At 43.6% G+C, this 27,331-nt stretch overlaps 1 protein-coding gene across 4 annotated transcripts in view; it reads right to left on the reverse strand.

The window, feature by feature from the left end:
• Positions 1-7,532: 7,532 nt before the first annotated feature.
• The window catches only part of LOC120022070 (growth factor receptor-bound protein 10-like), a 49,295-nt gene continuing 29,496 nt past the window's right edge, over positions 7,533-27,331 (reverse strand). For 3 of the 4 annotated variants that reach the window (XM_038965878.1, XM_038965877.1, XM_038965879.1), the window contains 12 exons: positions 20,347-20,503; positions 18,874-18,989; positions 18,253-18,327; positions 16,769-16,906; positions 16,507-16,617; positions 13,789-13,887; positions 13,602-13,679; positions 13,382-13,498; positions 13,197-13,263; positions 9,110-9,197; positions 8,889-8,982; positions 7,533-8,751 (listed from right to left, as the gene is read on the reverse strand). In XM_038965878.1, coding sequence (XP_038821806.1) covers positions 8,605-8,751; positions 8,889-8,982; positions 9,110-9,197; positions 13,197-13,263; positions 13,382-13,498; positions 13,602-13,679; positions 13,789-13,887; positions 16,507-16,617; positions 16,769-16,906; positions 18,253-18,327; positions 18,874-18,989; positions 20,347-20,503 — 1,287 coding nt within the window. In that variant the 3' untranslated portion in view covers positions 7,533-8,604. Of the gene's footprint in view, positions 8,752-8,888; positions 8,983-9,109; positions 9,198-13,196; positions 13,264-13,381; positions 13,499-13,601; positions 13,680-13,788; positions 13,888-16,506; positions 16,618-16,768; positions 16,907-18,252; positions 18,328-18,873; positions 18,990-20,346; positions 20,504-22,018; positions 22,111-27,331 lie in introns of those variants that run through there. The other variant, XM_038965880.1, reaches the window with a different exon arrangement.

A 27,331-nucleotide genomic window follows, 5' to 3' on the forward strand; every position in this document is an offset into this window, starting at 1 on the left:
CACACCTTCCCACTCCCACTCAGTACAGGTGCATCAAAGCAGGGACCGAGAGACTGAAAAACAGCTTCTATCTCAAGGCCATCAGACTGTTAAACAGCCACCACTAACATTTAGTGGCCGCTGCCAACATACTGACTCAACTCCAGCCACTTTAATAATGGGAATTGATGGAAATTATGTAAAAATGTATCACTAGCCACTTTAAACAATGCCACTTAATATAATGTTTACATACCCTACATTACTCATCTCATATGTATATGTATATACTGTACACTATACCATCTACTGCATCTTGCCTATGCCGTTCTGTACCATCACTCATTCATATATCTTTATGTACATATTCTTTATCCCTTTACACTTGTGTGTATAAGGTAGTAGTTGTGGAATTGTTAGGTTAGATTACTTGGTGGTTATTACTGCATTGTCGGAACTAGAAGCACAAGCATTTCGCTACACTCGCATTAACATCTGCTAACCATGTGTATGTGACAAATAAAATTGGATTTGAATAGCAGGCTAGTGATTTCTTTGCAGCACTTGCAGTTAGCCACTGATTCCTTCCAAACCACTCATTGCTGAGTTTGCGATTTCCAACTTATTGTGTAATGTTCATGTCCAATGGCCGATGAGCACTGATACGTTTTAGAATTAATTTCTCTTCATATGACAAGGAGTGAAAAGGATTTGCCAGTAGATTGTCGACTTGATTCATGATGATGACTGCTTGCCTAGCTTGCTAGCTAAGATTTTGAAAGTACGGTGTTGACATGATCAGTCCAATCAAAGCTATGGTAGATATAACATGATTTGATGTCATTTTATCTGTGGCCAATGACCTTGAGCCTTCTTGGATGGGCACCTCTAATGTAAATCTATGGCAGCACCCAAGGGGCTTGAATTCTCTGTGAAGACTCCAAGCATGAGAACGGGTTTAAACATAGGCTTTGATTCCACTCAAATTATATTACATGTAATTCAATTTCAATTTAAGGGGCATTATTGGCATGGGAAACATATTTTACATTCCCAAAGCAAGTGAAATAATGTATCTACAGTTGAAGTTGGAAGTTTACATACACCTTAGCCAAATACATTTAAACTCAGTTTTTCACAATTCCTGACATTTAATCCAAGTAAAAATTACCTGTTTTAGGTCATCTAGGATCACCACTTTATTTTAAGAATGTGAAATGTCAGAATAATAGTTGAGAGAATGTTCTGCCCACAAATTTTCAATAGGTGTGAGGTCAGCGCTTTGTGATGGCCACTCCAATACCTTGACTTTGTAGTCCTTAATCCATTTTGCCACAACTTTGGAAGTATGCTGTCCATTTGGAAGACCCATTTGCGACCAAGCTGTAACTTCCTGACTGATGTCTTGAGATGTTGCTTCAATATATCCACATAATTTTCCTGCCTCATGATGCCATCTATTTTGTGAAGTGCACCAGTCCCTCCTGCACCAAAGCACCCCCACAACATGATGCTGCCACCCGGATTCTTCACGGTTGGGATGGTGTTCTTCAGCTTGCAAGCCTCCCCCTTTTTCCTCCAAACATAACGGCGTCAAGTGATCAAAACAAATGTAGCTAGTTGTGCAAGACATTATATAGATGAAATGATAAGTACCATATCGTTTTTAAATGTGTGCATAGTCTTCTCCTTCGAGAAAACAACAGCTGATTCAAAGAGGGTGTGGCGGATATTACAACACTTCCGCAGTAGCCGCCAGGAGGATATTCTTGTGCATCCTCTGCTGAAGTGGGTAATCGAGGAGGGGAGAATACTGCTCCGTTCACCTACTAACAAATTTACACATTCCTCGGGCCACTCGACCACTTATCGGTTTACGGGTCAAGGACGGAGGAATCGAGTCGAGGACAGAGGACAGACTTTTTTCCTGATTGTTGATCACACACAGGGAAATTCTCAGAGTTTGAAGATAAACTCCTGCTTGCTACATCATCCGTATTAAACCACCAGATGGCGTTATCCTCTTAGGGAAGATCCCTCTAGTCTAGTAGGGTCACTGTGGCCTGCTATGCTGGTAAATGTGATATTTCAGATACATGAACAGGGTTCCAGTGCCCACAGACACCCATCTAATTCCCAGGACTTTAGGAGTCTATTGACGCACCGGCGCATCAATCTAAGTAACATACAAAAAAAATCCACATCAAAATGTGTCAGTTAAAGCTATAGATATGTTTTTTTGCATGGGCTGCATCTCAACTCACCGCACCTGCGGTGGTAGGGGACCGAGCTGCAGCCATGTTTGTCAGACCATGAGACATCCCGAAAATCAATCTTCTCACGAAATGTCTGTAGCGTCCGAAAAAACATTTTGTTGAAATATTATGTGTATGATACTTAAAGCAGCCCCGACGTCTTAGATTTACAGGGGTAATGGCACAGAGTAAATTGTAGCAATGTACAGTACTCATAGGCCCCTTAGTGAGTGAATGAGTTTGGGAAGAGTAAATGTCCTCGGATGAATGAAAACAATGTTAACAACCTGCATGAGTTATTGTTATTATGAGTTATGGAGCGCAACACCAAGGTTGTGGGTTCAATTCCCACATTGGCTACATTTACTGTGTGTGTTAAGTGTAAGTGGTTTAGGATAGAGCCACCTGCTGAAGTGGCTGTAGCACAGAGCAGTGAGAGACACATTAAACTGGTCTTTGTGTCTGTGTGTGTGCCTGCGTGTGTGTTAGCGTTAGAGTCGCTCTGTCATCCTGTGGGATTAACAGTACTTCTGAACAGCCCAGGGCCCGGTTTCCCATCATCCTATTGTTCTAAAATGAACTTAGCCTTCCGATGCTTTTTGGGAAACCGAGCCCTGACTACTCCACCACTCTCTAAACACGTTATAATCCACACGTGCCACCCGGGCAGGACAAGCACGTCACGCCTCTCTAAGAGGAGCGCTGAGGCAGTGTGGGAATCAGAACACACACACACTCCTGAGTTGCATGAGGATTGGACTAGGAGCAGTTTGACTCGTACTAAAAAGAGGAAGGAAGTTATATAGTGGAATGTGTGTGTAAATAAAAAGTGTACTTTGACCTTGGTCAAAGTGATAGTCTACTTGTGTGATGCTTGATAGAGTGCAGCCCCCCCCCCCCCCCCCCCCCACACATGATGTAGGCTTATGAGGAAGAGCAAACAAGGCGTCTGACACCTCAACACACAGCCAACACAGAGAGAGTGCATCCATAACACCTTCTCAGTGATCACACCACCTCACCAGAGCCACAGGATGATTACACAACGTTATAATAATGACCAGATCAGCATTTTTGGTTCATAACAATGTCACCTTTTAATCTATTTTCCAATAATCAGAGAATATATCAATCCCTTTGTACAAAAATACCTGAACAGGATATACAACGTGGTTGATTCAGATGTCTTCCTGACATTTAGCTCTCAGAGAGAACAGGAGTGGACAGACACCTCCGTTAAAAGACATGAGCCGGGATTAAAACAAACCCCAATGCGCCGCCCACCGACAGCACACTGCATTCGACTATTAAAAGGTCATTTTGCTGACATTCGCGGAGATCCTATTCGGGTAAATGCAGCGGGTATCGGCTAAAACATCAATTACCCTCAAAAGCCAAGTGCAGTGCGATGTCGGTTGTTGTGGATTGTGGGTTTGTTTGAATCCTTGCCCATGGGCTTGAGTGGTGCAGAACAGATGGTTTGTGTTCAGTAGTGAAAAAATGTATTAAACCAAAGTGTAACAAAGAAACTACCTGAACATATCCAATTGAAACAAACAAGATTATAGTTTCACCTTGCAAAAAGGTTCTGCTAGGGTTTGCGTTATGGAACAGGACCCTGGATACGGTACATGGAGTTAAGGGCAGAGACAGGGAAGGTATATAGTCTAGACTGGCACAGAAGAAACTTTCGTCCAACCTTACATTGACTTTTTTTTTTTTTCCTGGCTTATTTGATAAATGTATGAGAGAGATATCCTTAGCTGGTTCCGTTTCAGTCTCTAGTCCCTAGCCCCCTCAAACTCAAGTCTGGACCTCGAAGCCAGTTAACTGCTTTTTTTCATTGTTCCCATCTAATCAGGGACTGATTTAGACCTGGGACACCAGGTGAGTGCAATTAATTATCAGGTAGAACAGAAAACTAGCAGGCTCCGGACCTCGTATGGTAAGAGTTGAATACCCCTGCCCTAGACTATTGATCATGCCCTTTTTATGATGTAGGCCTAGATCAGAAAACGTCGATGGGTGACGTAAGCAATATGACTCACCATTCCCAAACTGGGTCCTGGGCCCCCATGGGTGCACATTTTGGTTTTTGCCCTAACACTACACAACTGATTCAAATAATCAACTTTCATCTAATTTTTATTATTTTAATCAGCTGTGTAGTGTTAGGGCAAAAACCAAAACATGCACCCTTTGGGGTCCCCAGGACCAAGCTTTGGAAACACCGGTGTAGGGAAAGCTGCATGGCCCGGAATCAATCAAAAGATGCTTTGTCGACAAGTGCATTGCACTTTTTAAGGTAATTTACGCTTGTGCCGACATCTGCAGCGTTTACCATAAATGTATTCCTCACAAACGTCAGGGAAATTGCATTTGAAAGGCGCATTGTCGACAGTGCAGTGGGCTTGTCGACAACGCGCCTTTGATTGAATCCTGGCCTAAGTCATGTTCAGGACAGCGACTCACGACTTTGACAGCATCGAAAGTCCTTACATAGACAGTTAACATTCTGAGCCAGTCAGCTTATACATCCTGCAGAATTCAATGCATGCTAAGAGTCCAGTTTGAAAGCTTAATTTAATACTGTTTATGTTCTGGTATATTATTTTTATATATATATAAAAGTTCAATTTGTGATAAAATCAAATAATGAAAAAAAAAATCTTCATCTTCATTTGAGACGGAGTGATGAGCAAAAGCATAACGCACAATACATAGGTAATGTCCTAAATGGCACCCTATTCCCTTTAATACTGCACTATATAGGGAATAGGGTGCCATTTGGAACACGCTCATAGTGATCTGAAACCTAGATACAGTGTTAGATCTACAGCTTTTCCATAGTTTCACATTCTATAAAATAGATATTCATATGCTGAATTTATATATACTGTACATCCATATGATTGGACTTCTGTGAAGGATTGCATTATAACACAGTGATTAAGAGGCAAAGATTGAGAGAGAGTGTGAGACAGAGAGACAGAGAGAGACAGAGGGGTGGTTAAAATTTTAGCCTGCCCTAACTGACTAAGACGTCTAGCCAGAGCTTCTGAGTGAGGTGAAGTATGTGATTGGTTGGTAGTGCAGACTCCTGTAGAGCTGTAGAGTCAGGTATGGTTCAGGAGTGATGGGACGGGAGTGACAACAGTGACGTTATTCAGAGAGCTGGCCTGGCAGAGTGCCTGGTAGCCCCTTGCTATTAATTGTCAATCTGGCACGGGACGGTGTATGTGTTTGCGCGTGCGTCTAGTAAATCTGGTGGAAGCTTTGAGCAGGTATTATGTCACACACTTGCTAGGCCAACAGCTCTGCTGCCTCACGCTAGAAGACTGAGAAGGACGAGACAGGATAAGACGGGACAGGCCAGAATGGGTCGGGACAGAACAGTTTAGGACAGAACAGTTCAGGACAGAATAGGGTGGGACAGAACAAGATCAGACAAAACAGGACGGGACTGTACAGGACCAAACAGGGGCTGGCTAAGTCCCAATACTCACAGAAATCTTCCTACTAGACCCTTTTTTCCATTCCTAAACAGGAGAGGAGGATTTGGAACATAATACATTTTAGATAAAAGGATAGGTTGACTATGTGCATTATAATAGTATGACTTCACACACACACACGCACGCGCACACACACACGCACGCACACACAATATTCACTTTAAGTCGAGAGAAACTAATTTAACTATGGCTGCAGCAAAGTCAACCTAGCATACATTTCAACATAAATACAGGCATGTTGGGGAGTGCTTTAAATGGATCCCTGCATTCTGAGAATGAATACCCTCTCACATCTATTGGTCACTGATCAGTTAGGAACTCCCCTCACCTGGTTGTCTAGGTCTTAATTGGACACAAATTGAAAGGATAAACCAAAAACCAGCAGACAATAGGTCCTTCATGGAATGAGTTTGACACCCCTGGTCTACAACATCAAGGTGTGGGTCAGGGACAATACAGCCAAACCTAGGTTCAAATACTCCTTGAAATGTATCAAATACTTGGGAGATTGCTCTAGATTGCCTTGAGTGCCAGAGGGGTGGGGGTTGAAGTTTTGGGACTGTTATATTAGTCTATTAAGCCAGGCAAGCTCAATCAAGCACAGAAAGTATTTGAAATGATTTCAAATAGTATTTGACCACAGCATCATGCTGACTGCAGTAGGAAGCTAACAACTGACTTGGAGAACACTAATTGACATTCATACAATACTGACTGGCGGTGATGAGGTTTGTTCACTTACAGTGAAAAAAATGCATTGGGCATACGTTCTAAGTGCAATATTGGTGTGGGTATTGGAACGTAGCCTGAAAGATTGAACTCTTGACAGTCCAAATTGAAGGTGCAGGGGGCAGGTTTGTGAGACTTCTCTTCCTTCCGTTCCGTTCTCATCTCTCTGAATTTTAGGGTTGATTGCAGGGAATGTTCTAGATTTTCCAAATGTTCTGATGGGATCAGGTGGAGCCGGACGTAGCAGGAACAGAGAGGCTGGAGAGCCTTTCAAGACTGAGAGGCACGGCTCTCAGTCCTGAAAGGCTCTACAGCCTCTAATCCAATCTAATCCAATCAGCAGGCTGGGATTTCTTACGCAGAAAGGAGGAGCAGAAAGATAAGAGGACGAGCAGGACAAGAGGAGCAGAAAGAGGAGGAAGAGCAGGACAAGAGGAGAAGAAAGAGAGGAGGAAGAGCAGGACAAGAGGAGAAGAAAGAGAGGAGGAAGAGCAGGACAAGAGGAGAAGAGAGGAGGAAGAGCAGGACAAGAGGAGAAGAAAGAGAGGAGGAAGAGCAGGACAAGAGGAGCAGAAAGAGAGGAGGAAGAGCAGGACAAGAGGAGCAGAAAGAGAGGAGGAAGAGCAGGACAAGAGGAGCAGAAAGAGGAGGAAGAGCAGGACAAGAGGAGAAGAAAGTGAAGAGGAAGAGCAGGACAAGAGGAGAAGAAAGAGAGGAGGAAGAGCAGGACAAGAGGAGAAGAAAGAGAGGAGGAAGAGCAGGACAAGAGGAGAAGAAAGAGAGGAGGAAGAGCAGGACAAGAGGAAAAGAAAGTGAAGAGGAAGAGCGGGACAAGAGGAGAAGAAAGAGGAGGAAGAGCAGGACAAGAGGAGAAGAAAGAGAGGAGGAAGAGCAGGACAAGATGAGAAGAAAGAGGAGGCAGAGCAGGACAAGAAAGAGAAGGAAGAGCAGGACAAGAGGAGCAGAAAGAGAGGAGGAAGAGCAGGACAAGAGGAGAAGAAAGAGAGGAGGAAGAGCAGGACAAGAGGAGAAGAAAGAGAGGAGGAAGAGCAGGACAAGAGGAGAAGAAAGAGGAGGAAGAGCAGGACAAGAAAGAGGAGGAAGAGTAGGACATGAGGAGCAGAAAGAGAGGAGGAAGAGCAGGTTGAGAAGGAGCATTCAGCTTCATTCAGTTTACAAGAGAACTGTAGGCTGTCTGTTCAGAAGTGCAAATAGTTCTACAACAGTATTACCACATCATCGCAACGTCATCAGCTCTGACAGGGAAGTCCACATCTCAAACAATCATCTGCCATTTCAAACAAACGGCCAACACAGTTTGTCTTTGTTCTGTGTTCTTTTTGTTGTTAGCTTTTTCTCTTCCTAGTGGCCGTGTATAAAGTATCGTAGATAGAGTGAGATGGTTGGTCCAATAAGGAAAGCAGAGGAAGGGCATGATGCCCCCAGGCAACGTCACGTTTCAGGATGCCCCCCAGGCAACGTCACGCTTCAGGATGCCCCCCCAGGCAACGTCACGCTTCAGGATGCCCCCAAGGCAACGTCACGCTTCAGGATGCCCCCCAGGCAACGTCACGCTTCAGGATGCCCCCAAGGCAACGTCAGCCAGTAGGCAGCATGAAGCATCAGGTGATCAGCTTATAAAGACTGGACTGCACAGGTTGATTTTTACATATGGTCAATCGTTGTGATCGATTCGATCCCTGATGATCAATAAAGAAGTGCGGGAAAACAAGCCCCATGTCTATCGTCTGTCTGAGGTGGGTAAAGGAGGAGGAAACAGGGGCTTGGTTGGATCCACAGATTTCCACAGATCACTATAGTACACCACATGTCTGTTTGTCTGTCGATTTATCTATCTGTGGCCACTTTCCAATTCCCCACCCCTCCCCCCAAAGTGTGCAATTGTTCACTACCCCTCATGCATTTTAAAAGCATTGGTGTAACTAAGCATGTACCATCAGCTTCCAACACTCCTTTCCTTTTAAATCCACAAGGAATGAGTGAATAAGTGCACACTTGACGACCTAGTGAACAAAGGGTAGAGAATTGAACTGCAGACAGAGGGTAGTGTAGTGAGACCAGAGGGCAGGCGTATGGTACACGGGTCAGAGGTCAGGGGTGAAGGGTCACAAGGCCACGGCGGTACAGGGGTGTTTGAGCTTGCAGGGCAGCACCCCTCTGTTGAGCTGGTAGAACTCCACCAGGTGGATCAGGTCTGTGAACTTGGTGGAGCCATCATCCAAACTGAACAACATCTGACCTTCCTCTTCACACTGTGAGAGAGAGAGGAGACAATATACAATACGGTTGAGATGGAGGCAGGATGTGAGAGCAAACTGAGATGGAGCCAAATTGGATGAACAAGAAGGAAGTGGAACCGAATAGAGGTAGATGAGTATAAAGAACTGACCGGTAGGATCTGGAAGTGTCTGATCTTCTGGTGGTGGCACAAGGTCAGGACAAACGCCTTGGGGTTACTTTGACTGTCTCTCAGCAGGAACAACCTGACACACGCACACATAAAACATTTTCACTTATGCTGTACATCTATACATAGGGATAGTCTGTGGGTACTAGGATGGATGGATGGGAGGGTGGCCTAAGAAGGATAATACAGCTTCTAAGTCTTACCCGTCTACTTGTCCTTGTTGCATGATCATCTTGTGCGACTCTTCTCTAATGATGCGACCATGGAACCATAGCTGTGTTCTGTGGATCACTGAAAGACAACATCAGGTTTCAGGTGTCAAAGCTATTTTCGGCTTTCAAGACGTGCACTATACAGCTTTACACATGCAGAGATACAAGCAGTCTGCATCAAAAATGGCACCCTTTCCGTATATAGTGTTCTACTTATGACCAGGGCCCATAAGTAGTGCACAATGAAGGAAATAGGGTGCCATTTGGGATGTAACCACAGATGTAGGAACTGCTTCATATTCCACTTGTGTAACAATACACTCCATTAAATCAAATGTTATTTGTCACATGCGCCGAACAAAACAGGTAACCTTACAGAGGTTAACCTCTTGACGCTAGGGGTCAGATTTTTTTTTTAAAATAACGTTCCCAAGGTAAACGGACTATTTCTCAGGTCCAGATCGTAGAATATGCATATAATTTACAGATTAGGATAGAAAACTCTCCAAAGTTTCCAAAACTGTCAAAATATTGTCTGTGAGTATAACAAAACTGATTCTGCAGGCGAAAACCTGAGAAAATCTAACCCGGAAGTGATAAAAAAAGAAATCTGTGTTTCCTGGCCCGTCTTTCTTCCATTTAAAGGGGTATCAACCAGATTCCTTTTCCAATGGCTTCCTCAGGCTGTGACCAGGCTTTAGACATAGTTTCAGGCTTTTATTTTGAAAAATTAGCGAGATTTTTCAAAAGTAGTCAGGTGTCCTCAGATCAGTTCCTGCGCGCGAGAGGGTAGCGCTCCATTTTCTTTTTCTCTCTTATTGAGTAGGTTACGGTCCGGTTGAAATATTATCGATTATGTTTGTTAAAAACAACCTGAGGATTGATTCCAAAAAACATTTGACATGTTTCTACGACCATTACGGATACTTTTTGGAATTTTCGCCGAACGGAACGAGGCTTTGGTTTTCTGAACATAACGCGCAACCGAAATGGCGTTTTTTTGTTATAAAAATAATATTTATCGAACAAAAATAACATTTGTTGTGTAACTGGGAGTCTCGTGAGTGCAAACATCCGAAGATTATCAAAGGTAAGCGATTCATTTTATTGCTTTTCTGACTTTCGTGACCATGCTAATTTGGGGCTAGCTGTTCTAGCATTGATTGATACACTCACAAAAGCTTGGATTTCTTTCTCTGTAAAGCATATTTTCAAAATCTGACACAATAGGTGGATTAACAACAAGCTAAGCTGTGTTTTGGTATATTTCACTTGTGATTGCATGATTATAAATATTTTTAGTAATATTTTGCGCCCTGCAATTCAGTGGTTGTTTAGGAAAATGATCCCGTAAAAGGGATCCGTAGCGCAGAGAAGTTAAAAAATAAAATAAAAATAACACAATTAAAGAGCAGTAGTAAAATAACAGTAGCGAGGCTATATACAGGGGGTACCGGTACCGAGTCAATGTGCTGGGGTACAGGTTAGTAGAGGTAATTGAGGTAATATGTACATGTAGGTAGAGTTAAATTGACTAAACAGAGAGTAGAAGCAGCGTAAAAGAGGGGAGGGACAATGCAAATAGTCTTGCTAGCCATTTGATTAGCTGTTCAGGAGTCTTATGACTTCGGGGTAGAAGCTGTTAAGAAGCCTTTTGGACCTAGACTTGGCGCTCCGGTACTGCATGCTGTGCGGTAGCAGAGAGAAGAGTCTATGACTAGGATGGCTGGAATCTTTGACAATTTTTAGGGCCTTCATCTGACACCGCCTGGTATAGAGGTCCTGGATGGCAGGAAGCTTGGCCCCAGTGATGTACTTGGCTGTACACACTACCCTCTGTAGTGCCTTGCGGTCAGAGGCCGAGCAGTCGCCATACCAGGCAGTGATGCAACCAGTCAGGATGCTCTCGGTGGTGCAGCTGTAGAACCTTTTTAGGATCTGAGGACCCATGCCAAATCTTTTCAGTCTCCTGAAGGGGAATTTGTCGTGCCATCTTCATGACTGTCTTGGTGTGTTTGGACCATGATAGTCTGTTGGTGATGTGGACACCAAGGAACTTGAAGCTCTCAACCTGCTCCACTTTTCTTCTTTTTTTTATTTTAATTTTTTAATTTTTTAAATGTAACCTTTATTTAACCAGGAAGGGCTCATTGAGATTTAAAATCTCTTTTTCAAGAGCGTCCAGGCCAAGATAGGCAGCACCAAGTCATTACAAAAATTACAGACAGACAACATGAAAAACTACAAGTAATCTAGTAAAAACCATTGAATTTACAAGAGTATAACAAAATCAAAAACAGCCAATTAAAAACATTGACAGGTCAGGGAATCAGCCTCAAAATCCTTCATCAGTGATTTAAAAACACCAATCGGGACAAGTTCTTCCAGTTTAAAATTATTTTGTAAGGTGTTCCAAGACGATGGCGCAGAGTACATAAAAGACCTTTTACCAAATTCAGTTCGGACATTTGGAACAGTCAGCAGGATAAAGTCTAGCAAACGAAGAGAGTACCCACCACATTTCTGAACAATAAAAATGCCCAAATAAAAAGGTAGTAAACCCAAAATGGCTTTGTAAATAAAAGTATACCAGTGACTGAGCCTACGAGTGACTAGAGAAGGCCAGCCAACCCTGGTATACAAAGTGCAGTGGTGCGTAAGGGTTTTGCAGTTTAAAATAAATCTCAAAGTGCCATGGTAAAGAGCGTCAATTGATCTCAAACACTGAGCGGAAGCATTCATATATAAAATATCCCCATAGTCTAGTAAAGGCATAAATGTAGCTGATACTAGCCTCCTTCTGGCTTCAAAAGAAAAACAGGCCTTATTCCTCCTTATGGGCTGTCTCATCGTTGTCAGTGATCAGGCCTACCACTGTTGTGTCGTCGGCAAACTTAATGATGGTGTTGGAGTCGTGTCTGGACATGCAGTCATGGGTGAACAAAGAGTAAAGGAGGGGACTGAGCACGCACCCCTGAGGGGCCCCCGTGTTGTGGATCAGCGTGGCAGATGTGTTGTTACCTACCCTTACCACCTGGGAGTGGCCCATCAGCAAGTCCAGCATCCAGTTGCAGAGGGAGGTGTTTAGTCGCAGGGTGGAGTGCAATAGAGATTGCATCATCTGTGGATCTGTTGGGGCGGTATGCAAATTGGAGTGGGTCTAGGGTATCTGGGATAATGGTGTTCATGTGACCCATGATCAACCTTTCAAAGCACTTCATGGCTACAGATGTGAGAGCTTCGGGTCAGCAGTCATTTAGGCAGGTTACCTTAGTGTTCTTGGGCACAGGAACTATGGTGGTCTGCTTGAAATATGCTGTCAGGGAGAGGTTGAAAATGTCAGTGAAGACACTTGCCAGTTGGTCAGTGCATGCTCGGAGTACACATCCTGGTAATCCGTCTGGCCCTGCGGTCTTGTGAATGTTGACCTGTTTAAAGGTCTTACTCACATCGGCTACGGAGAGCGTGATCACACAGTCGTCCGGAACGGCTGATGCATGCTTCAGTGTTGCTTGCGAGCATAGAAGTTATTTAGCTCATCTGGTAGGCTCGTGTCACTGGGCAGCTCGTGGCTGTGCTTTCCTTTGTAGTCTGTAATAGTTTGCAAGCCCTGCCACATCCGACGAGTGTTGGAGACGGTGTAGTATGATTCAATCTTAGTCCTGTATTGATGCTTTGCCTGTTTGATGGTTAATCGGAGGGCATAGCGGGATTTCTTATAAGCGTCCGATATCCCAGATATCTCCGTCTCTTTCACATGCGAATGAAAGAATGAAATTCTTTGCGTCCAACTCGTTGAAGAAAAAATCTTTGTCCAGTACGAGGTGAGTAATCGCTGTCCTGATATACAGAAGCTATTTTTGGTCATAAGAGACAGTGGCATAAACGTTATGTACAAAATAAGTCACAAATAACAATAGCACAATTGGTTAGGAGTCCGTAAAACGGCAGCCATCTCCTCCGGCGCCATCTAGCATTACTAAGTATTTATGAAGTTACTGTTAAATGTTGTTACTGTGTAATTATTACAGTACTACTATCCAGGTATAAGAGCAAAGTAATGTAAAGTGTAGGGTACCTGAGCTGAGAGAAGATGGGTGGAGGAGGCTGGGGCTGCCCAGAGCATTCATACGGTGACCCCGTTTCTGACGGCAGGAAAGATAAACAAACAAAACAATTTTAGATTCAGAATGACAGAAGTACACCTTCTTCTTAGTCTGAGTTTCCCAATCTTCCATCCCATCCACTTCCTCTCCTCCTCACCCTCCACGTCTGTCCCTCCTCCACCGCGGCGCTCTGTGCTTCCAGAGGGTTCTCTATGACGCGTCCCGTCCTGCCAGAGAAGTCCATGGCCACCAGAGAGTTCTCAGACACACTCCTCTACAGAGACAGAGAACTTGTCTGAGCCACGCTACCGCTCTCCAATAGATCCTAGTTTGCTTAAATAGAGTCGGGAATAGAAACATGTGAATAGGAGTCTTACCACAGGAGTAGAGAAGTGTGAGACAGGAGACTTCCGCTGCTGGGGACTCTTGTAGTTCTGATACAGTAATATCCCATACTGTCAAAACAGAACATATATGTAGCGCACAACAAAATACATTTTCAAGTAATACATATAAATGAAACATCAGTTATACAGAAGATTCTGTGAGTGTGTGTGTGTGTACCTTTAACAGTCTGAAGGCAGTCATCCAGCAGGTTCTGCTCTGTTCATCTTCGGCGCACAGCATCCTCAGCTCCTTACACTCACTCCTCACCTTACTGGGCTGTCAATCAAACAATCAGCCAATCATTGAACCTTACTGGGCTGTCAGTCAAACAATCAGATGTTCAGTTAGACAACCCATCAGTCAGTATTCACCAAATCTAAAACTAGATATTGCTTGAAGCTCTTGAATATTCTCTCCAACTAAGATCACTGCCCGGTTATGGCAACTGCTTGGCATCCGATCGAAAGGTGCTACAGAGGGTAGTGCATACAGCGTAGTACATCATTGGGGCCAAGCTCCCTGCCATCCAGGACCTCTATACCAGTCGGTGTCAGATGAAGGACCTAAAAATCGCCAAAGACTCCAGCCACCCAAGCCATAGACTGTTCTCTCTGCTACTGCACAGCAAGCGGTACTGATCTGGAATCAAGTCTGGAAGTCTGGAATCAACAGGAACCTGAACAGCTTCTACCCCCAAGCCATAAGACTGGTAAATAGTGAGTTAAATAGTTAACCAAATAGCTACCCAGACTATCTGCATTGACCCTTTTTGCACTAACTTTGACTCATCACATACGCTGCTGCTACTGTTTATTATCTGTCACTTTATTCCTAGTTATATGTACATACACTATGTGGACACCTAAACACAATAACATAATGTCAAAGTGGAATTATGTTTTTTGACATTTTTACAAATGAATTACAAATGAACAGGTAAAGTATTAAACCCCTTTGTAATGGCAAGCCTAAATAAGTTAAGGAGTACAAATTTGCTTAACAAGTCCCATAAATAAGTTGCATGGACTCATTCTGGTGGGCATTTTTGAATGACTACCTCATCTCTGTACCCCACACAAGCAATTATCTGTAAGGTCCCTCAGTCTAGCAGTGAATTTCAAACACAGATTCAACCACAAAGACCAGGGAGGTTTAACAATGCCTCGCAAAGAAGAGCACCTATTTGTAAAAAAATATATATATATGTTTAACTAGGTAAGTCAGTTAAGAACAAATTCTTACTTACAATGACAGCCTACCCCCCCCGGCCAAACCCTCCCCTAACCCGGACGACGCTGGGCCAATTGTGCGCCGCCCTATGGGACTCTCGATCACAGCCGGTTGTGACACAGCCGGGGAATGAACCAGGGTCTTTAGTGACGCCTCTAGCACTGCAATGCAGTGCCTTAGTCCGCTGCACCACTCGGAAGACACTGAATACTCCTTTGAACATGGTGAAGTTATTAATTACACGTTAGATGGTATATCAATACACCCAGTCACTACAAATATGATTTATTTATTTATTTTTATTTAACCTTTTTAACTAGTCAAGTCAGTTAAGAACAGATTCTTATTTACAATGACAGCCTAAGATACAAGCATCCTTCCTAACTCAGTTGTCAGAGAGAAAGGAAACCGGTCAGGGATTTCACCATGAGGCCAATAAAGACTTTAAAAGTTACAGAGCTTAATGGCTGTGACAGGAGAAAACTGAGGATGGATCAACAACATTGTAGTTAATCCACAATACTAACCTAATTGACGGAGTGAAAAGAAGGAAGACTGGACCGAATAACATACTCCAAAACATGTATCCTGTTTGCAACAAGGCACTAAGTAATAATGCAAAAACATTTTGGCAAAGCAATTCACTTTTTTGTCCTGAATACAAAGTATTATGTTTGGGGCAAATCCAATACAACACACACGGTGTACGATTCTCCATATTTTCGAGCATAGTGTTGGCCGCATCATGTTATGGGTATGCTTGTAATCATTAAGGACTGGGGAGTTTTTCAGGATAAAAAATAAATGGAACAGCGCTAAGTACAGGCAAAATCCTAGATAAAAACCTGGTTCAGTCTGCTTTACACCAGACACTGGGAGATGGATTCACCTTCCAGCAGGACAATAACCTAAAACACAAATCTACACTGGAGTTGCTTACCAAGAAGACAGTTAACATTCCTGAGTGGCCAAGTTACAGTTTTGACTTAAATCTACTTGAAAATGGTTGTCTAGCAATGATCAACCACCAATGACAGAGATTGAAGAATTTTGAAAACAATTATGTGCAAATGTTGCACAATCCAGGTGTGGAAAGAGATTTACCCAGAAAGACTCACTGCTGTTATCGCTGCCAAAGGTGCTTCTACAAAGTATTGACTCAGTGGTGTGAATACTTATGTAAATGAGAAATATCTGTATTTCATTATCCATACATTTGCACAAAAAAAAATAAGAATACATTTTCCCTTTGTCATTATGGGGTACTGTGTCTAAAAATATATATATATTTAATCCGTTTAGAATTTTGGCTGTAACACAAACTGTGTAATAAGTCAAGGGGAATGAATAGTTTCTAAAGGCCAAGATATCGTTACTCATTGTGTATTTATTATTACTTAATTGTCTCTATTTTCTTTCTCTCTTCATTGTTGGTAAGTAAGCATTTCCCTGTTAGTTGACACAGGTTGTTTATGAAGCATGTGACAAATAACAATTGATTGTTTGTCAGGCTCAGTGTGTCCTAGCAGGCCCTGTCCCAGCCTATCCCACTAGGCTGAGCCAGTATAACCTGGTTACCTCCAGGGATAACCCCCGCAGAGGTACACACATTACAGGACTGTCTGTCTGCTACCTGGGGCCAGTGTGTGTGAGTGTGTCCCTCACCTTGATACAGAACTGGTAGTCAGTGGGGGCGTTGTGCAGCTTCCTCCCTGTGGTCACTGTGAACACACTACTGTCATCCAGGTCTGACAACAACTGGAGGTGTCTGGGCTCCTAGAGAGAGGATGGAGGGAGGGAGGAGGTTTGAACAGTCCTTCCTTGGAGTAGTTTCTTTAGTGTAGTGGACTATACAGATAATTGGGCACTAGGGCACTACACAGGGAATGAGAAGTCATTTTGGACACATTCCTGATCTTCTTCCTACCTTGGAGGATCCTTTAGTGGAGTAGTAGAGTCCAGAGCGTCTGAGGAACATGGAGAGTCTCTTCCAGGACTTCCTGCCAGACTCCTTCAGATAGAGGAACCCCTGCACCTCCGGACAGCTGCTGGAGTTCAGGAAGTTCTGTACCAAAACACACACGGGAGTGAGTAAGGACTCTCTGGAATGTGTGCGTGTGCTTGTGGATGTGGAGGTGGGGATAGAGGTGTGCATATGTGTACATGCACAGGTCAACATTCACAAGGCCGCGGGGCCAGACGGATTACCAGGACATGTGCTCCGGGCATGTGCTGAACAACTGGCAGGTCTCTTCACTGACATCACTGACATGTCCCTGATTAAGTCTGTAATACCAAAATGTTTCAAGCAGACCACCATAGTCCCTGTGCCCAAGAACACTAAGGCAACCTACCTAAATGACTACAGACCCGTAGCACTCACGTCCGTAGCCATGAAGTGCTTTGAAAGGCTGGTAATAGCTCACATTAACACCATTATCCCAGAAATCCTAGAGCCACTCCAATTTGCATACCACCCATACAGATCCACAGATGATGTAATCTCTATTGCACTCCATACTGCCCTTTCCCACCCAGACAAAAGGAACACCTACGTATGTGAGAATGCTATTCATTGACTACAGCTCAGCGTTCAACACCATAGTGCCCTCAAAGCTCATCACTAAGCTAAGGATCATGGGACTAAACACCCCCCTCTGCAACTGGATCCTGGACTTCCTGACAGGCCGCCCCCAGGTGGTGAGGGTAGGTAGCAACACATCTGCCACGCTGATCCTCAACACTGGAGTCCCTCAGGGGTGCGTGCTCAGTCTCCTCCTCTACTCCACCCCAGTCATAGACTGTTCTCTCTACTACCGCATGGCAACCCCCAAGCCATAAGACTCCTGAACAAGTAATCAAATGGCTACCCAGACTATTTGCATTGTCCCGACACCCCCAACCCATATTTTATGCTGCTGTTACTCTCTGTTTATCATATATGCATAGTCACTTTAACTATACATTCATGTACATACTACCTCAACTAGCCCGACTAACCGGTGCCCCCGCACATTGGCTACCTGTACTATCTGCATTGTGTCCCACCACCCACCAACCCCTCTTTTACGCTACTGCTACTCTCTGTTTATCATATATGCATAGTCACTTTAACCATACCTACATGTTCATACTACCTCAATTGGCCCGACTAACTGGTGCCTGTATGTAGCCTCATTACTGTATATAGCCTCTCTACTGTATATAGCCTCGCTACTGTTATTTTTCACTGTCTTTTTACTGTTTCACCTAATACCTATTTTTTACTTAAACATCGCACTTTTGGTTAGGGCCTGTAAAATAAGCATTTCACTGTAAGGTCTACACCTGTTGTATTCGGCGCGTGTGACAAATAAACTTTGATTTGATGTGTGTGCGTGCACTAGTGCATGTGGTGTAACAGTACTCCACCTGTAAGAGCTGTGACTGGGGGATGGAGCCGTTAGATACCTGACACCATGCCACCATCTGCTCCGGAAAGAAGTTCTGGAGAGAGATAGAGAGATTAAGAGAGAGAGAGACCAAATGAGAAAAGAGAGAGAATGAAAGGAGAGAATACAGAAGAATGAGAGAACAGAGAGCAAAATACTTCAGGGACTTCAGTATCACATTAGTGATGGAACCACTATTAAGAGGGTGTGTGAGAGAATGAGAGAGAGAGGGGAGAAGAGAGAAGAGAGAGAAAGGAAGGAAGGAGTGAGAGTAGTTGAGAGACGATAGAAGGAGAGAGAGAGAGGATAGGGGAGAGAGAAAGAGATGGAAAGAGGAGAGAGAGGGAGAAAGGATAGGGGAGAGAGAGACATGGAGAGAGGAGAGCGATCCAGAGTAGATGCAGTATGATCTCACCCCCTGATGTAATTCCTTGGCGAGCGCTCATACACCCCCCCACCCCACCCCTACCTTTTGTGTGATCGACATGGTAGTTTTACTGTAGTCATTACCAAAGCACTGAGGTGAGGTCACTCCCTCTTACTGAATCACCTCAGGCAGTGTGTGCGACGGAGTGTGTGCACGTGTGGACAGAGGACTCACCAGGGGGTTCCTGAAGAATTCATACTTGGCATAGTTCTTCCTGAAGAGGAATTTACTGTCGCTGGTCATAGAGGCTTGAACCTGAACCACCAACTCATGGTCCTCCAAACAGCGCTCTGCAGAGGGGAGGGAGAGAAGGGGAGGAAGAGGGAGAATAGAGAGATCAGCCATTAGCCCATTTATTTGCATTGTTACAGTTGGTCATCACACTTGTTTCCAGTATCTGAACTGCCACTGGAAAAGAGAGGAGGGAAGAGATTGGTTGGCTGTGAGCACGCACACGTGAGAGAGAAGCAGGTTTGGCATTGCAGTAGGATGATGTCATATATTTTACTTGATTGGACAGAGAAGCCGAGCCCAGTTCTCCTGTCCTCTCCCTCTCCTTTCACCCTACCACCCAATCCCCTCCCTCCCTCTCTCTCTCCCTCCCTCAGCTCCATCACTCCCTTTGTCTCGCCCTCTTCTTCTCATCCATTTCTCTACATCTCACTCTCCCTCTTTTCCTCTTCCGTCCCTCCCTCCCTCTCTAACTCTGTCTCCCCTCCCTCTAACTCATCCACCCTGTCAAAGCAGTCAGAAATAACTGTAGTTTGTATAAAAACTGAAGCTGACTATTGAGAGTAATAGACCTCGTATATTGTTAACGCTCTCTATTTTGATGTATAGGCTAGAAGTGTGTGTTCTCCTTTCTCTCTCTCTCTTGAGATCACATGACTCCAGCTGGTTGGAGACCCATATTGACACGTTCCAGGTCGGACGGACGGACGGACGCACACACACACACACAGCGCTAAAACCCACAGTTGCTCAAAAAGGATTGAGCCCATACTGTGCCTCACACACAGAGCTCAAGGTGTGTGTGTGTGTGTGTGTGTGTGTATGTGTGTGTGTATGTGTGTGTGTGTGTGTCTATGCCACTCTGTCCTGGCGTCTAGCAGGGGAATTTCCTGTTGAAGTAGAGAGACAGAGCTGATTGCCTGAGCTGTCTGGGGGCTCGACCAATGCAGCCCTGGGATTGGCTGTTTGCTGCATTGGCCTGATACTGACACCGTGCCTCTGCACCCTTCCCCCTCTCCCTCTCCACCCCTCTTTCTCTGCGCTCTTCTCACATTCCATCTCTCCCATACAGTTTTTCCAGAAATTACAATGATCTACCAAGTATAAAACAGTCTTCTATTCCAGTAACAGTCAGTAGAGATAGGAAAGCTTGGTGGAAAACAGGATAGAGAATAAGAGGGAGGCAATAAAACCACACTAAAAAGGTGAGGCAATAAAACCCCACAAAAAAGGTGAGGCAATAAAACGACACTAAAAAGGTCACAGAAGGTTAAACAGAACTGTGGATTTTATGTGATTGAAGCTTTTAGATAGCTAGAGTCTACAGTATATGCTTCCCCAACCTTAACACACTCAATGCGCACATACACACACACACACACACACACACACACACACACACACACACACACACACCGAGGCCCAGTAGTGGGTGATGCTCCACCAGGCTCCAGCTGTTGTCGTCCAGACAGTGGCTCTTATAGACCAGGAGCTGACACACGTCTCTGGCCCTCATATCAGCCGGCACCTCCACCACCTTCCCTGCTCCATCCTCACTGTACACCTTGATGATCTGCACACACACACACACACACACACAGCGAGAGAGATAAATATTGTATTCATATAAAAACAATATGACACCGTCCCTGTCCCATCATCACTGTTCACCGTTATTTGAATGAAAGGTCACAAAATACATTTACAGTCATTTACAAACAGGCCACTGTAAAGAGCAGTGGAAACAATAAGGGCCGGTTAACCGTTAAGCCTAGCCCACGGACTAAAAAGCATGCTCAATATGACTAGGCTTAATCTGTGTCCAGGAAATTGGCATATAGAGCTGCTAGAGACTTTCCTTCTGCGCTCAAACTGTAACACTGCAACTATAATGGAGTTATAACACACTGTAAGACTTGTCATAAGCATGACTGTCTGCCTAATATTCATGTCATAATAATCCAGACTAAATAACGGCCATTTTGAGTCAGTTGAAATGTTAATAAAACAGTATGCCTGAGATACAGTATACACACACACACCATACATACTCTACCAGTCAAAAGTTTTAGAACACCTACTCATTCAAGGGTTCGTCTTTATTTTTACTATTTTCTACATAGTAGAATGATAGTGAAGACATCAAAACTATGAAATAACACATATGGAATCATGTAGTAACTAAAAAAAAGTGTTAAACAAATCTAAATATATTTTATATTCTTCAAATAGCCACCCTTTATTTCATCGTTTTGAGATCTTCACTATTGTTCTACAATGTAGAAAATAGTAAAAAAAATTAAGAAAAACACTTGAATGAGTAGGTGTTCTAAAACGTTGACCGGTAGAGTACATATATACCTCTGACATATACGCACTAAACATATGCCTGAAAATATACATACATTCACATAAACATACACAGTACTCACACTTAAAAATACACATACGCACTTAACGATATACACATACAAATATTCACGCCTCAAAAACACACCCACATTTACTCAAATACACACATACACCTGTGAGCAAAACCCTATTGATAGAGATATCTCTATCTAACCATCTCTCCATCCTAAGCTTCTTCCTCCCAGCAGGGAAGTGTGTTTGTGTGTGCGTGTAAGTGTGGGTGTGAGCGTGTTGTGTGTGTCCGCAGAAAATGTGCCTAAATTTCCATCATTAAGTTTTATCCCCAAACCCATCAAGACACGACACTAGAAACAAGTCCAGAGTAGAACAAAGAATCACACGACAATAGAAACAACTCCACGGTAGAACACAGAGAATCACAGGAAACCAAAAATGACGCCACAGCTCTCTCTGCCTCCTCCTTCCACCGTCCCAGCCCAGTGCCCGGGCTGTGTCTTGACCATTACAGGACAGGACAGAGACAGGACAGCAGAGAACACAAAGGGTACGCACTAGAAAGGAGACGCCAGAAACAAAAGAAGAAAAGTATTTATTGCGTCTCGTAGTAGTTTGAGAAAGTTTCTAAATGTGGAATGTCGTCACCGCTAAAGTTATACACACACACACACTCACTCTACCCACACACAAGCTACCCACTACACACAAACATGCTTACCTCTACAGCCTGAAAGAGGCAACAGTCAGGAGAGCACGATGGCATTTTCACACTGAGCCTCACTTTACTGAGACAGAGAGAGAGAGTGGAGTGAGAGAAAGAGGGAGGGATAGGGGGAAGGAGGGGAAGAGAGGGAGGGACTGAGAGGTAAAGTGAACACGAGATTGGCAGAGGGAGAAGGAGCGATGGAGGGGACATTGAAATAGAACAAGGAATATTGGTGGGGGAGAGAGACAGGGAGTGAGGAGAGGGGGAACGAAAAGTAGAGAGGAGGGCAAGAAAGAGAGAGAGAGCACTTCCTCTCATGCTGGGCAGGATAATGCCTGAATGTTCCTCTGTCTAAGACTCAGCCAGTGGATTAGTGTGGTGTGTGTGTGTTTGTGTGTGTGCGTCATGCGTGCAGAGAATTCACTTCATGTCACACACGACGTACAAACAAATGCATGCACACACACACACAGACCCAGTCATAGTCACGCATCTCCAAACATTTTCTAGCTGCCTCACGGTTTCAATTTCTCCTATCAGACCAACCTTCCCCCTTTGTTTTCTTCCCTCCCCCTCTATTCTCCTCTCCATTCCAGCCCTCCTCTCCTCTACAGATGAGTGTGAGATGAAGGGATGAAGGGTCAGGTATGGCGCAGTGTGAGGAACAGATATCTGTTGTCTTTCATGGGGCTGTGGGGGAAAAACAGTTTGGTCACTAGTTAAAGTTGAAGAGTCTGTAGAGAGTTCTTTAGTTTTAGACTGGGATCACGTGTCAGCTATAGGGGCTGGCAGACAGGAGAGAGGGGGGGAAAATGGAAGATAAAGAGGAGAGAGGGAGGGGGGATTAAGAGAGGGAGAGAGACAGTGAGTGACAAATCATTTGATATTTATTTAGATTCTAGTTTATTATCCATTTATTCATTCATTTATTATTTTAGTTTAAACTGAATAAAATCTAGCAATTATTCAAGTGTATAAATTGTGAATAACAATAATAATGAGACTAGTGTTGAGCAATTAGTGCTTTGAGGTCGGTTCAAAAATGTGTTATTTGTTTCGTGCTGTTGACGAGTCCAGAGAGCAAATCAAGCCTACCACTGGCCAATCAGATAGCTCAGATCACAGTTTCTGCACTGTTTCCTTGAGCCTATAGACAGGAAAAAGAAGCCTTGAGCGCACAGTAAAGTTGATACTGTGAGATTTCAAAACTTTTAAAACCCTGACTAGAGAGAGACTCAATGAATACCACTGCAGCTACAATGAATAGCTATAGCAAAGAGTTTCAATAAGCTAGATGGAGTTATTATTAGCAGCTTGTCCCTTTTTAAAAAATATCAAGTAATATTTCACTTCATCTGGACATCAGATTAACACAATGAATTGGTGCATGAGACAGAAATAATGCAGTTATTATAATAATGCGAACTGAATTTCACCATCAGCTGGAATACAGTGTCCCCTTTTCTCAGCGGAGGGATGGTGAGTCAGCCTCACAGCCGCTCTCTCCCTCCTCTCAAACCAGGGGTGGAACTTTCACTGGGGACATGTCCCCACCACATTCTGAAATAGCATTTTTGTACGCTCCAGTTTTATCATTGGAATGTGATACAAAACGGAGGCATCGGTGTGCTTTAGGACCATGCGGACGCCGCCGAGCGGTTGATAGGCTGTTAAGTGTTTATCTGTCTGGATTAAATAAATAAATAAATACATATCCAGTCAGAAGTTGGCACACCTACTCATTCAAGGGTTTTTCTTAATTTTTACTATTTTCTACATTGTAGAATAATAGTGAAGACATCAAAACTATGAAATAACACATATGGAATCATGTAGTAACCAGAAGACTGCAAAACAAAAATATATTTAACATTTTAGGTTCTTTGAAGTAGCCACCCTTTGCCTTGATGACAACTTTGCAAACTCTTGGCATTCTCTCAACCAGCTTTATGAGGTAGTCACCTGGAATGCGTTTCAATTAACATGTGTGCCTTGTTAAAAGTTAATTTGTGGAATTTCTTTCCTTCTTAATGCGTTTGAGCCAATGAGTTATGTTGTGACAAGGTATGGTTGGTATACAGAAGCTAGCCCTATTTGGTAAAAGACCAAGTCCATATTATGGCAAGAACAGCTCAAATAAGCAAAGAGAAATGACAGTCCATCATTACTTTAAGACATAAAGGTCAGTCAATACAGAACATTTCAAGAATTTTGAAAGTTTCTTCAAGAGCAGTTGCAAAAACAATTAAGGGGTGTGATGAAACTGGTTCTCATGAGGACCGCCACAGGAAAGGAAGACCCAGATTTACCTCTGCTGCAGAGGATAAGTTCATTAGAGTTACCAGCCTCAGATTGCAGCCCAAATAAATGCTTCAGAGTTCAAGTAACAGACACATCTCAACATCAACTGTTCAGAGGAGGCTGCGTGAATCAGGCCTTCATGGTCAAATTGCTGCAAAGAAACCACTACTAAAGGACACCAATAAGAAGAGACTTGTTTGGACCAAGAAACATGAACAATGGACATTAGACCGGTGGAAATCTGTCCTTTGGTCTGAGGAGTCCAAATGTGAGATGTTTTTGTTCCAACCGCCGTGTCTTTGTGAGAAACAGAGTAGGCAAACAGATCTCCGCATGTGTGGTTCCCACCGTGAAGCATGGAGGAGGTGATGTGATGGTGCTTTGCTGGTTGCACTGTTGGTGATTTATTTAGAATTCAAGCCACTCTTAGCCAGCGTGGCTACCATAGCATTCTGCAGCGATACGCCATCCCATCTGGTTTGCACTTAGTGGGACTATCATTTGTTATTCAACAGGACAATGACCAAAAACACACCTCCAGGCTGTGTAAGGGCTATTTGACCATGAAGGAGAGTGATGGAGTGCTGCCTCAGATAACCTGGCCTCCACAATCACCCAACCTCAACCAAATTGAGATGGTTTGTGATGAGTTGGACCACAGAGTGAAGGAAAAGCAGCCAACAATTGCTCAGCATATGTGGGAACTCCTTCAAGACTCTTGGAAAATAATTCCTCTTTTTTATTTTTTATTTAAACTAGGCAAGTCAGTTAAGATCAAATTCTTATTTACAATGACAGCCTACCCCGGCCAAACCCTAACCCGGGTGACGCTGGGCCAATTGTGCGCCGTCCAATGGGACTTCCAATCACGGCCTGTTGTGATACAGCCTGGAATAGAACCAGGGTCTGTAGTGGCCCCTCTAGCACTGAGATGCAGTGCCTTAGACCGCTGTGTCACTCGGGAGCCCCCCTTGAATGAGTATATGTGTCCAAACTATTGACTGGTACTGTATATTTGGACACACCTACTCACTCAAGGGTTTTTCTTAATTTTTACTATTTTCTACATGGTAGAATAACAGGGAAGACGTCAAAACTATGAAATAACACATATGGAATCATGATAAACAAATCAAAATATATTTTATATTTAAGATTCTTCAAAGTAGCCACCCTTTGCCTTGATCTATTACCAGTGTGATCATATACATCACATTTTGAGATTTGATGTTGTTCTGAGAAGAACAACATTGACAGGGCAATTCAAGCATAGCCAATATGAAGTGATAACGTAATGGGCGTATAGCCTACTACAAACCTCATTGCTACAGTACTGTTTTTAATGTTCAAATTGCATAGTTTTTTAAGTCATGTTTAAAAAAAATCTGAGCAGTAGATCTTGGCTTGCATTTTGATTCAGAAATTGATCTTGACTCAGAAAGGTTGGTGATCACTGTTGTAGTTAATTACCACGTTTTCTGCACAAAACTATGTAGAATGTTGGAAACTACAACTCCCTACTACATCCCACAGTTCGGGCTTGATCGGATTTATCTTGACAGAAACTTCACATTGAGCTCACAGAAAGAAAAGAAAAACGAAATGGAATTCAAATAAATGAACAGACTTTGGTCAATTGGTTGTTCAAAAAACAAACAAAACATTTAGTTAATCTCTCAGCACTAAGACAGAGGGACAGAAAGATAGAGAGCGAGAGAGGCAGAATGAGAGACAGAAAGAGGAATGTCTGTAATGTAATACTGAGTCATAATCAGCCTCATGTGTGGATTGCTGCATGCCAGCTGGCCCTAATACAGCCTGCATGAGAACACACACACACACAGACATGCATGCAAGCATTCACGCACACACAGAACATAAAATGTTATGTTAAGTAGCCCCACAGCAAGAGAGAGAGCTGTGGGTTGTCATAGGTTACATCCACAGAGATTAATTTCTGTGTGTGTGTGTGTGTGTGTGTGTGTGTGTGTATGTATGTGTGTGTGTGTGTGTGTATATATATATATATATATATATATATATATATGTGTGTGTGTGTCAGTAAAACTCTTCTTTCACATTACATCTTAACTATTAACATCCTCTTCCCTTCCATCAATCCCCTTTCCTCCCCGACCCTCCTAGCTCCTTCCTTCTCACTCCGACTTCCTCACACTTCCCGCCCTCTTCCTCCCTCCATCTCAGATATCTGACCATGTCATGGAGAGAGAGATGGAAGCGAAGCGTCTAGACATTATGAGCAGGCAGAATGATGTGGTTGTTAGTCTGGGTCAATGTGTGTGTGTGTGTCACACCGAGACGCTCGCTCACACACTCGTGGTCTTAACTTGATTAGAGGCCACAGTTCAGCCTCAAACTCAATTTACCACTTAACTAACCTTGTCTTAACCACACACATGCTGTGGTCTACCCCCTTATCATGACTCAGGCTCTCTAACAGATAAACAGATAACAGATTCCCCCCTTGAAGAAAAAACAGAACTTTGTTTTTACATTTTTGTTTTTAAAGGTTTTTCAACCTCTATTGGTTTCAGGGAGGTAGAGCGAAACACATAAATGATGCTAAGTAATACGGAACACACACACACTCAATGATCTTATGGCATTTATCACCGAACCTCTACATGTAGTAAGGGGAGGGGGGGGGGGGGGGGTGGGGGGGGGAGAGTGCGATCGAGAGATTAAAGCCAAGGGTTACAGAAACAGTCTTCCACATTTTTATTTGATGTTCTAAAAAAAGACTTGTGCCTCTGTGCTCGTTTAAAAGCAAGAATTACATTACAGATGGACTGACTCAATCAATCACACACACACACACGCCAAAGTAAACCAAGCCAATGAGACAGACAGTGGTGGTGAGGGCAGCTAACCCGGAGGGCCTGACTGAGACTTGTGTAAGACTGGCCATTCCCATTGTCTGGGAAACTGCCTTCTCACACACACGCCAGCCAGGTCACCTGTGATACAAGTCAGTATTTGACGTCCATCCATGTCTGTGGACGT

Source organism: Salvelinus namaycush, chromosome 27 (assembly GCF_016432855.1).
Source record: "Salvelinus namaycush isolate Seneca chromosome 27, SaNama_1.0, whole genome shotgun sequence".
In the NCBI taxonomy this organism is placed as follows: domain Eukaryota; kingdom Metazoa; phylum Chordata; class Actinopteri; order Salmoniformes; family Salmonidae; genus Salvelinus; species Salvelinus namaycush.